General features: G+C 40.0%; 1 protein-coding gene across 1 annotated transcript in view; it reads left to right on the top strand.

Moving 5' to 3' along the window:
• The first annotated feature begins 7,238 nt into the window (after positions 1–7,238).
• Positions 7,239–17,130, top strand: part of STX18 (syntaxin 18) — a 139,869-nt gene continuing 129,977 nt past the window's right edge. Inside the window, exon 1 of the mRNA XM_036762816.1 lies at positions 7,239–7,594. Within this exon, the coding sequence (XP_036618711.1) occupies positions 7,406–7,594 (189 nt within the window). The 5' untranslated portion in view covers positions 7,239–7,405. The remainder of the gene's footprint in view (positions 7,595–17,130) is intronic.

Here is a 17,130-nt window from a genome sequence, read left to right as displayed (position 1 = left end):
AAGATCTCAGAAGACTGCCTAAATAAATCCATAAAAATAGTTACCTCAACTGGAAAAAGCAGTCCTCTGATCATTCTGAAAGTATGATCAACGAATTATTAATTTTAGAATCCTACTGTGCTTATTTGCCTTATTCCTAAGAAGCAAAAAAATGGCAAAAGCAAGTATCAATAAAGGGTCCAAAATATCTACTAAAATACATTTATTACACATGAATTACAAATCTTATTAAATATGTTTGCAGCTGACACATCCCTAAAGAGAAATTCTTAATAAATTTTAGAGGGAAGGTTTGGTATTAATGGAATTCAAAATTACAATTCTTCAGAGGTTTCCACTTAGCTAATTTTATGTTTTCTATTTATTCTAATTATAAACCCAAAATGTAAATTTAGCTAGGCAATTATTTGTCCATCTTAAAACAATCTATTAAAATCACAAAACCTCAGAACTGGAAGGAACTTGAAAGTCCCCTTAGACTAGTCCCCTGCCTTTAGGCAGTGTGCCTACTTAAACTACTGCAGTGCCTCCGGTGAGTGCCCCTGCAGAAACCATTCCAGATGATTGAGAAAGTCTCCTGTTTTTAAACACCTACACATAAAATGATTCCATAATCATCCTTGGTAACCAACTCCAGTATCTAACCACACCCACATTCAGGAAATTCTTCTTAATGTTTAGCCTAAATCCCTCATGCTTCAGCGTAGGCTCATTTCCTCTTGTTCTGTCCAAAAAAGCAATGGGGAACAGCTGGTCTTCATCGTTTGGATAGGGACCCTTCATATACTTGAAGACTATGATTACATTCATCCCTTAAATCTTCTCTTCTCCAGAGTAAATACTCCCAGTTCCTAGAGACATCTTCTAAGAAATAAAACCAAACCACTGTGGCCGATTAATATATAAATGTTTCCTTTATTTTCAAATATTGATCCAAAGCAAAAAAGAAACACTGCAAAGTTGGACTCTTTTTTATAGTTAAACAATGTACATTTACTCATTGGTCGATGCGGCAGCAGGAAAAACTCCTATCGTTTCAACTTTAGAAGAAAAAAACCTTTTTAGACTTTAAGATCCATATTTCATCATTGTACCAATGAAGAAATTATGTAGTCTTAAGATCTAGTACTTACTACATTCACTTCTAAATGAAAGGTAGTTACTACAATGACCCAAAAGGGACAATAATGAGATCTTCTCATTTTTCTCTTCCCCAAATAGCCCATTGCCTATCCCTAATTTATTTTGTTCTTCTTTTCCTAAGAGATTCCCGAGAGGTTTGCTTTAAAGCCTTCCCTTTTTTGGTCTTTATCTCTATTATTGTGCAGTACTTTTAAAAAATCATATGTGAGAAGATGAGCTGGACCACTGTGGTAAGATGAAGGAATAACCAATGGGCAGTTCATGTACTCTATTAGTTTCCTTGGAGGAGGAAGAAGAGGAGGAGGAGGAGGAGGAGGAGGAGGAGGAGGAGGAGGAGGAGGAGGAGGAAGAGGAGAAAACGGTAGACTCCCTGTGTTGAACTTAAGGAAAGACAGGGACAGGAGTCACCCAGGGTGGGCAGGCACAGACAGGCTGGGATCTACATCATTGGAGGGAATATCCAAATAGATTAGAACACACATTCATTAAGTAATTGAATATCTTGTGTCTAGTTGGTTAAGTTGTCCAGATCTGTCAGATAGTTATTACTCTAGGTCGAGTTGGATATTACAGCTGTTAAGCTAAATCCTCTCAATAAAACTTATGAACTTAGGCATTTGGGCTCTGGCTATGTTCACCAGTATCTGAGGGGATGGAACGCTCATGGAAATTGTGGGGATGGGTATGGATGGTTTCCCCAGGCCATGGCTGGTGCCTTGAAGGCATCTCATATGACTCCATACCTCTCCAATAAATTGTATTGTGGTTATTTAAGCATTTTGTCTCCCCTGTTTTACTATAAAATCCTAGAGTCCTTGTCTCTTTTCCATCTTTATCTCTACAGTGCTTTGCACAGGGCCCTATTGATGGTGGGGAGTTGATCAATGTTTGTTGAATGTGATTTCTTGAATTGTATTATTTATTACATGTGAGTGGGTTTTTTTTTTACTTTAAAGCTCTATCTAGAAAATTAAAGGTGAATTCCTTAAACATCTTTTCCCACAAAGATGCCATAAAATAAAACCTAATACACACAAAGCTGGTTATCATTTCTCCCACTACTCTGACTTACAGATAGTTCTAGATGGTTAAATAACCCCTTGCATCATTATCCCTCCCCTGCCTTTCTTTTCCTAAACTGGATAACATGAATCCTCAGATCAGTTTTATGATCAGAATGACTCAATTTTACTATGAAAGAGCACTAAATAAGGAGTCAAGAGACTTGGGTTCCAAGGCTTTGACTAACATTTTGTGAAATTGTGCAACCCATTTAACTTCCTTGGCCTTTGGTTTCCTCATCTGTAAAATAAGGAGGTTGGACTAGATGTTCTTGAATGCCCTAACTCTCTGATTCTATGACTATTTACCTTGATTGAATTAATCCAGATAATTACAAATTCTCCACTTTGTGCTTGGGGAGACACAGTCATAACAAACTAAGCAAAACCAAATGCCCTTCAATATCCTGTTGTGAACTATAAAATGTCCTCTAAAAATCACATTTTCCCCTTGAAACAGGATGTAGGAAAAGTATTTTCCTATTAAATCCTTTAAAAGTTCAAGCTAAAGTATTTTCTTCAGTGTCTTGACGTCCAACTCAATATAAAATAAAGGATTCAGACGTCTTAATTATAGAAGACACTATCAAAAGCAAAGAAGATGGAAACTTGCATTGAAAACCAAAGCATTATGCCAAAAACCAATGCAGAAGTTTTCTAGGGGGAATTTCCAGTCTGTATCAGGCAGTTGGTTTCTGCCATTTTGATGGGCTCATGGATACATGACTTTTTATAAGGTGACTTGTGAAACTCCTAGGGCAGATTACTAGGAAGAAGTTGCATAAAAATTCCAAGGGGAATGAAGGATGAGGGGAAAAGTGAACTTTAACTTTCTAAGTTATTCCTTCCAGTACCATAACTGGATGCCTGGCAGATGAATTAACAGTTATTTCAAGAGTTTTTGCTTATCCTGGTTGACTTAGGTTAAAACTATTATTTACATGGTTTTATTTATTAGTGAAAAGAGCTATCATTCTTAACTTAAAAGGAAGATCTAGAAATTGGCGGGGTAATAGAAATGATCATAGAAAAGACCAGGTGTGCCAAACTGGGATATTTCTCATGGACCTGGATATGCACTTTTTGGTTACGTGGGAAGAAACATATGCTATAGCTCGGTGCTGAAAGCATGGCTGATAGGACCTCACGGTTGCTCTTTGTACGTCCTTGTGATTGCAGGCTGTGGCAAAAAGAATTGACAGCCGAGCCAGGAAGAGCTGTTCACTCTGCAGCTTCTAAGGAGTGAGAAGACAGTGCATAAAACTCTTGTGACGCAAGGAAGACCCAAGACCCAAGTTCATATCTGACCTCGGAGAGTTACTAGCTGTGTGACCTTGGGCAAGTCACTTAACTGCTATTTTCCTCAGTTTACTGATCTGCAAAAATGGGGATAATAGCACCTACCTTCCAGGGTTGTTGTGAGGATCAAACAAGGTAATAATTGTAAAACATTTAGCACAGTGTCTGGCACCTAGTAAGCACTATCTAAATATTGTTATTTGTTATTATTATTATTAATAGCTAATTACCATTCACTAGCTAGCATTTTATATAATGTTTTAAGATCAGCCTCCAAATCATGGTTCCTGACCTCTGCAAATGTGGGACATCCTATTTATGAGAAGACTTATCCAGAGGTCTGGGAAGAATATTTAAGGCAGTCCTAATGTAGCACCCTCCTCCACGAACTTCGAGCCTGGGCAGTTGTTCTATACACTTCAATAAATCACTCATAGAAACATGAATTTTGTGTATTATATTCTGCTTTCACTTTAAAGTGGCAATTGCCACATAACCATTCTATTTTTTAAGCATATTTGCTGTTAAATGTTGGTGAATGGACATGAAATATCGATCGCTTCTCCAACATATGAAATTAGTTCCTCGAGAAGATCTCCCAGGGATTTGTCTCCGATTTCTTACCTGACGTGAAGAAGTCCCTACCTGCCAATATTCAGATGAGGAGACTAACGGATAATATAGACTTCCTATGGAGCCAGGTAAAAGGGATCCTAGATGAAGAATAGACTGATCTTTGGGGAATGAAGAGAAGAATTAAGATAAAGGAAACTCGGTAAAGACTGGTACTTTCACAAAATCCTCACCGTCTCTAGTCACTAATGGCTTTCTCCCTTGAAATCCACGTTGCACTTTGCAAATCTCCAGTGTACTTATCAGATAGTGTACAGAATTATAATTATACGTGTCTATGCCTTATCCCTCTATTTGGATTATAAATTCCACAAAGGCAACGGTTACATCTTTTCTATAGGAAGGAAGGAAACAAGCATTTATCAAGAGCTTACTATGTGCCAGACACAATGCATGTCTTCTCTATAGAAAGAAAGGAAACAAACATTTATCAGGTGCCTATCATGTGCCAGGCACTGTGCTAAGAGATTTACAAATATTATCACATATGATCTTCACACCGACCCTGGGAGCTGGATGTTATTATTATGCCTATTTTACCAAGGAGGAAACTGAGGCAGACATTGATTGAGTGACTTGCCCAGGGTCACATAACTAGTCACGTATAGCAGTTATTTATATATTTTCCTCTTCCCTCTCCTTTTCCAATTTGAATGCTTTGGGAAAATTTGAATACGCCTAATGATGATGGGGGTAATAAGAATTGGAGATGGAGAAGAGAAAGCTTGAGGAAGGTAGGGTGAGAAGATAGAGGCTGAAGGACCCAGGAACTATTTTTTGTCTTTATCTTACACTAGGGAACTGGTATGCAACATTTGGAAGACTCTGGAGGTACTCCGGTTTGAGACACAAGGTGGAGAGCCTTTGGGTGAGGGGAAAGGCAGAGGTGTAGTGGAGAGGGTACCTGGCCTGGAGTCAGGAAGACTCTTCTTCTTGAGTTCAAATCGGGCCTCAGACTTGCCAATTGTGTGACCCTGAGCAAGTCACTTACCCCTGTTTGCCTTGGTTTCCTCCTCTGTAAAATGGGCTGGGGAAGGAAATGGCAAACCTCTCCAATAGCTTTGCCAAGAAAACCCCAAAGCTGGGTCACAAAGAGTCAGTCACGAGGGAACAACAACAGAGGCATAAATAGCATGGTTGCTATTGTTTTTCATGTTTTATTTCTAGCAGTTGTTTAAGCTCTTAACACATACACTTATTCCTCTATTAGATTTGCTTTAGAAAGTCATGTAACACATCATTCCCTGATGTTTCAGTGATACCTCAATCTTGGGCCAAACCCCAAACTAGAAAAAAGTCACCAATTTTCTGAATTCCTAAGCACCGTGAACCCAAAAATATTCCTAAAAACAAAATAAAATAAACTTTGCCCAGCGCAGGTACTCAGTAAGTTCTCATTGAATGAGCATCTAATTAACATATAAAAGTCTTGCCTTTTAAAATTTTTTACATTTCTTTATTTCTTCTCAGAACAACACTAAGTGAATTGGTCAGAATTCAACAATGCATCTACTAATGTTCCAAATGCTGTGGAACGAGACCTCTCCAGAAAACCAACTTCAGTGACTCATTGTAGGGTGGAAGTGACTCTGGAGCCTCAAAGGCTATTTATTTTCAGGGGACTGCAAGCTCCAGCAGCTTCTATGAAGCAGCCAAGGCAGCTAGGTGGGGCGGTGGAGACACTGCTGGATCTGGAGTCAGGAAGACTCGAGATCACATTCTGTCTCGGTCACTTTGATACCATACCCTGGGCAAGACATTTAACCTCTCAGCCCATTTACTCATCTGTCAAAGGGAGATGACAGCACCTGCCTTACAAGGTTGTTGTGGGTGCTTTGCAAACCTCAAAGTGCTATAGAAATGCCGGTTATTATTAATTAGTAGTTTCCTGGAGGGCCAAACTAGCTAAATATGGAAAAGCTTCTTACCCGTAGCCTGGCTATTGATGAATTGTTAGGTCATTGAAACGGCACGAGAAAAAAAAAATTAAATGGCACTCAGCGCTTCTGGTTTTGCAATGACGGGGAACGGAATGGGAGTGGAGAAGAAGGCAGAAAAGGGAGCAGAGGATGCTAAGAATCATATTTAGGATTATGGTTATTGTTTCACATTCCACCATGCCACTCTTTTCTCAGGCCCTCAGAATGAGTTGGGGAGCAACAAATAGTAACCTTATTAGAAAAAGAAAGCTTAAGACTAGGAGTGAAGGCAATTATCAGTTTAGAAGGTAAGATTCTTGAAGGCAGTTAACTATTTCTGCTTTTGTCTTTGTATCCCCAGCCCCTTTGCAGAGTGGCTGATAATTGACCTGGATAAAAAAATCTCCTGTATGACTTCAGGCAGGTTTCATAACCTCTGTGGATTTAGGTTTCTTCCTCTGTAGAATGGAGGTCTAGACTAATTAACCTTTAAGATCTCGGCATTCAATCTGGGCCTCAGTTTCCTCATCTGTAAATAAAGGGGGGGGGGCAGGTTGGGCTAGATCAGGGATTCTTAACCTGGGTTCAAGCCTCGGTTTCTTCATCTGTAAAAAAAAAAGGGGGGGGGGTTGGGCTAGATCAGGGGTTCTTAATCTGGTGTTCAAAAACCCTTAGTGTTCAGAGGGATATATAAACATAGATGCGGAAAAAAAGTTGTTTTTTACACTAAACTCTCGCTGAAATTTAGCATTTCCTTTAATTATTTAAAAACGTTAAGGAGAGCGGTCTAAGCATTTATTAGGCGCCTACCACCCCTGTCCTCAGGGAGCGTACAGTCTAATTTAGTATCAGGCTTCCCCAGGCTGCCCAGGCTCCCTAAGAAGCCCTAAGGACCACTTCGGCATCTACCCTCCATCTTCGCTCTACGTCTAATCCAACCACCCGGACTCGAATCCTGTCTGGACCCCTATTGAAGCCCTCTCTGGGCCTCGGAGTGCCAGTCTCTATGGGCTAACCAATCTGTGCCAACCTTTCCAGCGCCCCCGGCTCCCTCCCGCCTTCCTGCCAGCCTCTAGACTCGGGATTCCCAACCCAGCTGACGCGGGGAGCGCGGACACCCGCGGGGGTGTGACGTGCGCGCTCCCGAGGGGAGGAGAAGGGAGGAGAGGGGAAAGCGTTTCCCGGGAGCGCGCAGGAAGCCTCGCGACTTCCGGCGGCCGAGACCTGCGCGGAACCTCGGGTGCCTGACACTGGTTGCGGGGGGGAGGATCGGGTCGGAGGGACGGAGCCCCGTCTGTCTCCGTAGTGGGCGGGGCCGGGCGGACGGGGTGGCGGCGAAGACCGGGAGCCATGGCGGTGGACATCACGCTGCTGTTCCGGGCCAGTGTGAAGACTGTGAAGACCCGGAACAAGGCCCTGGGGGTAGCGGTCGGAGGCGGCGGCGGTGGCGGCGGCGGCGGCTCGGACGGCGCCCGGGATGAGCTGTTTCGCAGGAGCCCCCGCCCCAAAGGGGACTTTTCCAGCCGGGCCCGGGAAGTGGTGAGTGAGTTGCCGGGGCAACGGAGGAGGGGGAGGGGGCCCGGCCGTGTAAGCCACGTTGCGTAGTGGGGCTCACGGGCTTCTGCTCCTGCTGTCAAAGTCCGTGAAACCTCCCGGGACTCAGTTTACCTCATCCGTGGAATGACACCCAGGTCCCTCCCAGGGCTAACGTTCGTGAAGGCTGGCACTTAGCTTATTACGTGTTTATTGGCTGATCGATTAGCCTCCTCTGGGGCCCTGGGGCGACACATTAAACCTTTGCGAGCCTCAGTTGTCTCATCTGTAAAGGGAGGCTGACACCGTTACTTTCATCGCTTGCCTTGGAGGGCTCTTGTGGGGAAGGCCCTTTGTAGACCTTAAAGTGCCGTAGAAATATTCATTGTTAATAACGGTGACTGCTCAGCGTTTATATTTTAGGATTTGCGAAGCCTTTTACATACATTTAGTTTTATCCTCACGACAACCCAGGGAGGTAGGTGGGTGCTGTATGTTATCCCCATTTTACAGATGGGGACACTGAGGCACGGAGCGGCTGCGTGGTTTTACTCACAGGAAGTTGACTTCCTGATTCCAGGTCCAGGCATCCATCCACTCAGGAGATGATCTCAAAGTCCCTTCCAATACTGGCATCGTATGGATCCGAGTCTAAGATGGTGGTAGATGAGTGGGGGGGGAAGGGGCTTCTGTCCCTACACCAGGCAGAGACAGGATGGATATCTTCAAGTATTAGAATGATTGTCATGTGAAAGAGGAATTGGCCTTGATCTGCTTGGCCCTAGAAGTCATAACTCAGATGGATGAGTACAGGTTGCTGAGGGCAGGCTTTGGCTCCAGGTAAGGAAATAGCTCTTTAAAATATTCTCTCTGACAGGCTCCATCCCTGTGACCTTGGGCAGGTAACTTTGTTTACTTGGGCTTCAATTTCTTTAATGAGAAGGCTTGGCTAGATGGCTTCTGAGGACCCTCCCAGGGGTAGTGGGATTTGCCATACTAGGATCCTAATGAAAAGTGAAATGGACTTCTTCCTCTTTACTGGAGGTCTTAAAGCAGAGGCTTAGATGCTTACATTTTGGGGATATTGGAAGGAGGATTTTCTCTGGAATAGGTTGAACGAGATAAGTGTCTTCCAATTTTTTCTGTTGTGCATTCTTACTAAAATGTTTTTAAACACATATCCCCCATATGTGTATATTGCTTATAAATTTATAAATGCCCGTCAGTCAGCTAGCTTTTGTTAAGTGGCTACTATGTACCAGGCACTGTACTGAGCACTGGGGATACAAACAACTCCTGCTCTCGATTAACTCATACTCCAATAGGGGTGAAAACATGCGCACTATGTACAGACAAGATCTATCCAGGATAGGGGGAAGGCACTAGGATTAAGGAGTACTGGTAAAGGCTTTTGCAAAAGGTGGGACTTTAGTTGAGACTTGAAGGAAGTCAGGAAAGCTTAGAGGCACAGATGAGGAAGAACATTTCCACATGAGGGACAGCCAGTGAAAATACTTGGAGTTGAGAGATGGAGTGTCACATGGAGGAAACCCCAAGGAGGCCAGTTTCACTGGATCAGAGTACATGGAATTTTTTATATTTAATTCTAGGGGAGAAAGGGAATCATTGGAATTTATTGATTGGGGGGGTGGGGTGGCAGACCTGTGCTTTAGGAAGATCACTTTGACAGTTGAGGATGGAATGGAGTGGGGAGAAAATTGTGGCCAGGGAGACCAAGCTTTGGGCTGTTTACAGTAGCCCAGGTGATAAAGGTCTACACCAGGGAGTGGTAGTGTCAGAGAAGTGAGCATGTTACAAAGGTGAAAACTAAAGGCTTTTGCCTGGATTGGAAAACTTTTGCACAGACAAAATGAACGTACCTAGGATATGAAGGGAAATGATATACACACTCTTTCTGTATATGTGTATGTATGTAGGTGTATAGTTTTGTTTATATATCTTGTATACCAAACCCTTATCAGAGAAATTTGATACAGGGCTTTATTCTCATTTGATCACTTCACTTTGTGTTCTAGGTGCATTAATTTTTCTGTGTAAAAGCTTTCTAATCTGTTGTGTTTGACATTCAAAGCCCTTCATAACCTAGCCTTACCTTTCTGGCCGTTCCATGAACAAGACACACTCTATCTCTCAGCTCCAGGCATTTTTTCTGGCAGTCCCTTATACCTGGAACATTCTCCCTTCCTCTGCTCAGACTACTGACCTCCCTGGCTTCCTTTAAGTCCTAAGTAAAATCCCACTTTCTAGAGAAAGTCTTTTCTAAATCCTCTTAATTCTATACCTTCCCTCCGTTATTTCCTATTTATCATGTACATAGTTTGCTATGTATGTGTTTTCATGTTGTCTCCTTTATTAGATTTTAAGTTCCTTGAGGACAGGGACTGTCTTTTGCCTCTTTTTTGTATCCCTGTGCTTAGCGTAGTGTCTGGCACATAGTAGATGCTTAATAAATGTTTATTGATTGATCTATTGAAATGCAAATCAAAAGCCTGTAGTTTTACTTCACAGATTTTAAAAGTTGACCAAAAAATGGCAATACTCAATGTTGGAGGGGTTGTGGAATAATAGGCACACTGATACCTTGTTGGTGGAGCTGTGAGATGGTACAGCCGTTTTGGAAAGTAGTTTGGAATTATGCAAATAAAGGGAGTAAGATGTCTCTACTCTTTAGAACAGAGACTCCATTACTGAACTTATATCCCAAAGAACCTACCAAAAAGAAAAAAAGACCCCATGTACACCAAAATATTTATAGTAGCGCTTTTTGTAATAGCAAAGAATTGGAAACAGAGTAGATGCCCATTGGTTGGGCTGTGACTAAACAAATTGTGGTACAAAAACTTAAAGGAATATTACTGTGCTGTTAGAAATTATGTCTTTGATGTATGCAGAGAAGCATGGAAAAATCTACAGGAACTGAGGCAGAGTGAAGTAATCAGAGCCAGGAAAACAATATACACAGTAACTACTACAATGACAGACCAAAGAATGACACACCAAAAAATCAGCAGTAAATGTAATAGAATTCTAAATACAAAGTGAAATGAAGAGGTATGAGAAGACAGCTCCCACCCACCCTTTGGTGGAGGGTCCACAGGGGTTAGACATTGCATGTGTTTTTGGACTTTTTCAATGTATTGATCAGTTACACTGGTTTTTTTTTTCCTCGTTGAAAAAATATTTGTTGTATGGGATTAGTTCTCCAGGAGGGGGAGAGGGAAGGATACTGGGGGTAGCTATGATGATGTGAGAAACAGAAGACATCAATTAAAACTTATATTCGAAAAGATGTCTGTGGAATATTCAGTTTGAGATGTCCAGTAGACAGTTGGATGCAAGATCAAAACTCAGTATAGAAGTTAGGATGGATAAATAGATTGGAGAATCATCAGCATGGAGATGAAATTGAATCAATGGGAATGGATGAGACCACCAAGTGAAATAGTGTATTTATAGAGGGAAGTTACTGTTGTCTGAGTGAGAGATGATGAAGGGCTGAACTAGGGATCATGAGAGTACAGAGGAGACAGATGCCAGAGAGGTAGAGATAGACTGCAACTGATTGGACAAGTGAAGTGATTTAGACTGAGAAGGTGACATCGAGGTTGTGAACCTGGGTGACTTCATACTAATAAGGAAGTTTGGTAGAGGAGCAAGTTTGAGAGGAAAAATAATGCAGTGACATTTGCATCTGTCCCTTCTTGGTAATCCCATGCAACTCATTCTACTTTACCAAAAACTGAAAGGAGGGAGGCAGGATTCCTGCTGCATTCCTCCCTAGGTGGGCAAAGGTATGCCTGCTATAAGGTGATATGGGAGGAGTAGGGTGGTTATATTGGGGAGATAGATTTTCCCAGTGGTGTCTGCACAGCTTCTTCCGGGGTTCCCAGTTACCAGATTATAACTGCCCTGAGATCAAGCCCTGGCTCAGAAGGGGATGAAGTTTGGAGAGGTTGCACAGGTGTTGGAAAGGTGAAGTGGAAAGAACTGCCTTAGCCTGAGGGCAGAGACTGTCTTTTACCCTTTACTTGTATCCCAGGCACTTTGCAGTGCTGGAACATTAATATGTTCCACTTAATATGTATTTACTGACTGACTCTTTTTTCTATTTCTACAGCATATGTCACATATATCCCTTCTTCAACAGTAGAACCTTAGTTCTGCCCCTCATCAGTTTTCCTCTAGACCATTTTTCTAGAGAATATCTAGACTGCTAGATATTTCAAACTCTAGTAGAAAAAGATCCCTGCATGCAGCATATTTACTTAGAAAACCAGCAATTAGCATTATTTGTGTTGTATTGTATTTTTATTTATTTTGTTAAAAGGACACACAGCAGCATTTTAATCTGGTTTGGGCTGTACCTAGCAAACCTGAATTTGACACCTTTACCCTAGACTATTGTAATAGTCTACTATTTGATTTTTCCCAAGCCGATCCATTTTGTGTGGAACTGTGAAAGTGATTTTCCTAAAGCATAATAGTTGATCATATTACTCTGCTTCTTAATAAACTTTTTGTTCTTTTTTGCCTTTGAGATCACATATAAATTCTGATATTTAAGTCTCTTTACAACCTGACCCTTCCCACCTTTCTAGTCTCCCAATGTCATACTCTACAGTCCAGCCCTAGTTGCTGTTCTACACACATACCACTTTCTCCTGTCTCTGGGGTGGGGAACTTGCAGCCTCAAAGTCGCATGTGGCCCTCTAGGTCCTCAGTTGCAGCCCTTTGATTGAATCCAAACTTCACAGAACAAATCCCCTTAATAAAAGGATTTGTTCTGTGAAACTTGGACTCAGTCAAAAGGCCAAACCCAAAGACCCAGAAGGCCACATGTCACCTCAAGGCCGCAGGTTCCTCACCACTAGATTATAGATTATAAACTCTTTGAAGGCAGAGAATGGTTTTGCTTTATTTCTCCTTTAATTTTCACTATCTCTATTTGTGCTTATTTTGGAATTAACTATTCAGTTTCTAATTTTAAAAAATGCATATTTAGTTCATTAATCTCCTCCTTTTCCATTTTGTTAATGTATGTTTGTTAGGGATATATTTTTTCTCCTGAAGGCTACTTTTGCTATATCCCAGAAAATTTGGCATTTTGTTTTATTATTATTGTCTTAATTACAATTATTGTTTCTATGATTTTTTTCTTTGAACCATCCACTTATGATTTCTTTGTTGTTTCCATTGCTGTCTCTATCTTTTGTTTGTACTTCCTGAACTGATTACTGTATTTATTGCTTTGCTTTCCATAAAAAATATGTTTACTATTTCTGCCTTTTTATATTTATTTACAGTATCTCTGTGCCCTGATATGTAATCATTGTTTTAAAAGTTTCATGTGATGCTGAGTATTCTTTAGCAGTCCCATTCAAAAGATACCATACATCTTTTGGCTCTAATTTATGCAGCAATTTGTTCAGTTCTATATTTTCCCTTTTGTTTATCTTTCTGTTAGATTTGTCCAATTCTGAGGGAAGGATATTAAAGTTTCTTGTTATTATTTTGTTACTATCTGAGCCACCTAGCTGCCCCATACTATGTCTCAACTGAAAGGAAGTATAAACAGGAGTATATAGAACCAATACTGGCCAGTATCTTTGCCCTGAATTCTGTCATCTTTTAATGTTGTCTGCATTTATATTATTATAGACATTGTAGCCATTGCTTTTTTTGGTTTCGTTTTCTTTGCTTGCCTCACTGTGCAGGCCTTCCCATATTTTTCTGAATTCTTCAAATTCACCATTCCATATGCTACATGGCTATTCTTTTACATTCAGAGACCACAGTTTATTTTGCCATTTTTAAATCATGGGCACAGTTGCTGTTTTTTTCACCTTTTTAACTACTACAGGTAACAAGACTATGAAAATGTTGGCACATATGAGATATTCATAGATAATCACAGCATATTCAAAGCAGCATTCTTAGCATTTCCTCCCCCCCAAAATTGGTCCTCTAGTCATTTGGTCTGGATTTGATTGAACATTATGCTTGTTTGCTTCTAGTCCTGCTTATCCTAGCTAGCCAATTCTACTGATTTACTTTTTTTTTTCATTTTAACTAGTTCCAAATAATTTTGCACTTTACCACTTTATGACAGTTTGAGGTAGTTTGAGGTTCTGGGCTCCCTTCATTTCTACTTTTTTTTTCCCCATTATTTTCCTTGAAATTCTTATCCTTGTGTTCTTTCACAAGGCTTTTATTATTATTTTATCTAGCTCTATAAAGTATCTTCTTGATAGCTTAATCCATTGTATAGCTATCAATTTAGGTTCTGCCATTTTGATTTTGATGTAGCCTTGTTATGAACAATGAATATCTTTCTAGGTAATTAGGTGTTAACTCCAGTTAGTCTGTGTATTTTCTTTTTTTTTTAAAGTATTTCTTATCATTTCCTCTAGGCTTCTGTTTTTTAAAGAAATATGCATCAGTAATGAGTTTGAGGACTCAGCGTGGACCCTTAAGTCCAAGCTTATTCCACAGTGTCTAACTCGATTTGAAAATGGAGAAAATTATTACATACATGGATAAAAGAAGTAAACAAAATTAACACCCTATCTCTTTTAAATAATGATATTTTTATTTTGTTTATTTATTTTATTTCTGGACTTTGAGTCATATAAACATCATCCTAGTTTGCTTTTAGAGAGACTTTACCCAAATTTTCATACTCATGCATCTATCCTAACCTCATCCTTCACTCCAAAATCCCTCTTAGTTATAAAATTCTAAGATTAAAAAATTGCATAAAACAATATGGCCTCCCTGCACTGGGCAAAAAAGCCATGAATTTCTGTGGATATTAATTAGAATCCATAGTAAATAAATGTAGATCTTAAATCTTAAAAGTATTAAGTTTAAGTTGACTTGAAAAGAGGTCCTTTCCCCCCCACAAAATAAAAATAAATAAAAGGAATGAAAGTATGTGCTAAATGCCCCTAAATAACCCAGGTAAGGAAATCTTTCAGCATAACTGTAACTTAAAACTTATGGTCTTTTTTTTTTTTAACTTTCAGCTTCTCTAAGTAAAAAAAAAAAAATAAACTACTTAAGATTACTAGCTCTTGCTTATTGACATCCCCACGTTTGCCTCTTTGGTCAGGCTATACCTTTCATAGAATGGAACTGTCAGCATATTAGCTAACAATATGAAGTCTTCATTTTACAATAGTATGCAGTTTTCTGTCCTCCTTTATATCTAAAATGTTGAAGTAAGAACAGGAGCATTAAGGAAAGGGTATTCTGTTTTTTAGGAAAAATACTGAACCATATACCTCTGTCAGATATGTTAGATAATTAGACTTAAGCAGAACTGGCAATCCACATTAGTTTATCATGACTGAGAACTCGATCAAGTAGTAAAGATAATATGTTTTCATTATAAATAAATTTAACTGTATCCCTAACTTTGTGTGGTCTTGGGCAAGAACCTTAACATTATTGGGCCTTAATTTCCTTATCTGTAAAACAAGGAATTTGGTCTAAGTGATCATAACTCAAAGTTTTTGTTTTTATTTATTTATTTAGTGTCTTTAGTTTTCAGCATTGATTTCCACAAGAGTTTGAATTACAAATTTTCTCCCCATTTCTACCCTCCCCCCACTCTAAGATGGCATATATTCTGATTGCCCCGTTCCCCAGTCAGCCCTCCCTTCTGTCACCCCACTCCTTCCTCATCCCCTTTTCCCTTACTTTCTTGTAGGGCAAGATAGATTTCTATGCCCCATTGCCTGTATGTCTCATTTCCTAGGTGCATGTAAAAACTTTTTTTTTGAATATCTGCTTTTAAAACTTTGAGTTCCAAATTCTCTCCCCTCTTCCCTCCCCACCTACTCTCCCTAAGAAGGCAAGCAATTCAACATAGGCCACATGTGTATCATTATGCAAAACCCTTCCACAATACTCATGTTGTGAAAGACTAACTATATTTTGCTCCTTCCTATCCTATCCCCCTTTATTCAATTTTCTCCCTTGACCCTGTCCCTTTTCGAAAGTGTTTGCTTTTGATTACCTCCTCCCCCATCTGTCCTCCCTTCTGTTGTCCCTCCTTTATTATCTCCTTCCTCCTTCTTTCCTGTGGGGTAAGATACCTAATTGAGTGTGTATGTTATTCCCTCCTCAGGTCAAATCCGATGAGAGCACGATTCACTCATTCCCCCTCACCTGCCCCCTTTTCCCTTCCTGCTGCTTTTTCTTGCCACTTTTATGTGAGATCGTTTACCCCATTCTGTCTCTCCCTTTCTCCCACTCTCAATACATTCCTCTCTCATCCCTTAATTTGATTTTATTTTTTTAGATATCATCCCTTTATATTCAACTCACCCTGTGCCCTCTGTGTGTGTGTGTGTGCATGTATTCCCTTTGGCTACCCCAATACTGAGGTCTCATGAATTACACACATCATCTTTCCATGTAGGAATATAAACAAAACAGTTCAACTTTAGTAAATCCCTTATGATTTCTCTTTCTTGTTTACATTTTCATACTTCCCTTGATTCTTGTGTTTGAAAGTCAGATTTTCTGTTCAGCTCTAGTCTTTTCACTGAGAAAGCTTGAAAGTCCTCTCTTCTATTGAAATAAATTATACTCAGTTTTGCTGGGTAGGTGATTCTTGGTTTTAATCCTAGCTCCTTTGACCTGTGAAATATCATATTCCAAGCCCTTCAGTCTCTTAATGTAGAAGCTGCTAGATTTTGTGTTATCCTGATTGTGTTGCTACAATACTCAAATTGTTTCTTTCTGGTTGCTTGAAGTATTTTCTCCTTGGTCTGGGAGCTCTGGAATTTGATGACAGTATTCCTAGGAGTTTTCTTTTTGAGATCTTTTTCAGGAGGCAATTGGTGGATTCCTTCAATTTCTATTTTACCCTCTGACTCCAGAACATCAGGGAAGTTCTCCTTGATAATTTCTTGGAAGGTGACACCTAGGCTCTTTTTTTGATCATGGCTTTCAGGTAATCCAATAATTTTTAAATTATCTCTCCTGGATCTATTCTCCAGGTCAGTGATTTTTCCAGTGAGATATTTGACATTGTCTTCCATTTTTTCATTCCTTTGGTTCTGTTTTATAATATCTTGATTTCTCATGAAGTCATTAGCTTCCACTTGCTCCAGTATAATTTTTTTTTAATTTAAATTTATTTATTTAACATATTTGGTTTTCAGCATTGATTTTCACAACAGTTTGAATTACAAATTTTCTCCCCATTTCTACCCTCCCCCCCACTCCAAGATGGCTTATATTCTGGTTGCCCTGTTCCCCAATCAGCCCTCCCCTCTATCACTCCCCTCCCCTCTCATCCCCTTTTCCCTTCCTTTCTTGTAGGGCAAGATAAATTTCTACGCCCCATTGCCTGTGTATCTTATTTTTTAGTTGCATGCAAAAACTTTTTTTGTTTTTGAACATCTGATTTTAAAACTTTGAGTTCCAAATTCTCTCCCCTCTTCCCTTCCCACCCACCCTTTCCAAAGTGTTTGTTTTGATCACTAGCTTCCACTTGCTCCAGTATAATT

This window comes from Trichosurus vulpecula, chromosome 6 (assembly GCF_011100635.1).
Source record: "Trichosurus vulpecula isolate mTriVul1 chromosome 6, mTriVul1.pri, whole genome shotgun sequence".
Lineage (NCBI taxonomy): Eukaryota > Metazoa > Chordata > Mammalia > Diprotodontia > Phalangeridae > Trichosurus > Trichosurus vulpecula.
The sequence above is the reverse complement of the archived record's forward strand: the minus strand, read 5'-3'. Positions and strand labels throughout refer to the sequence as shown.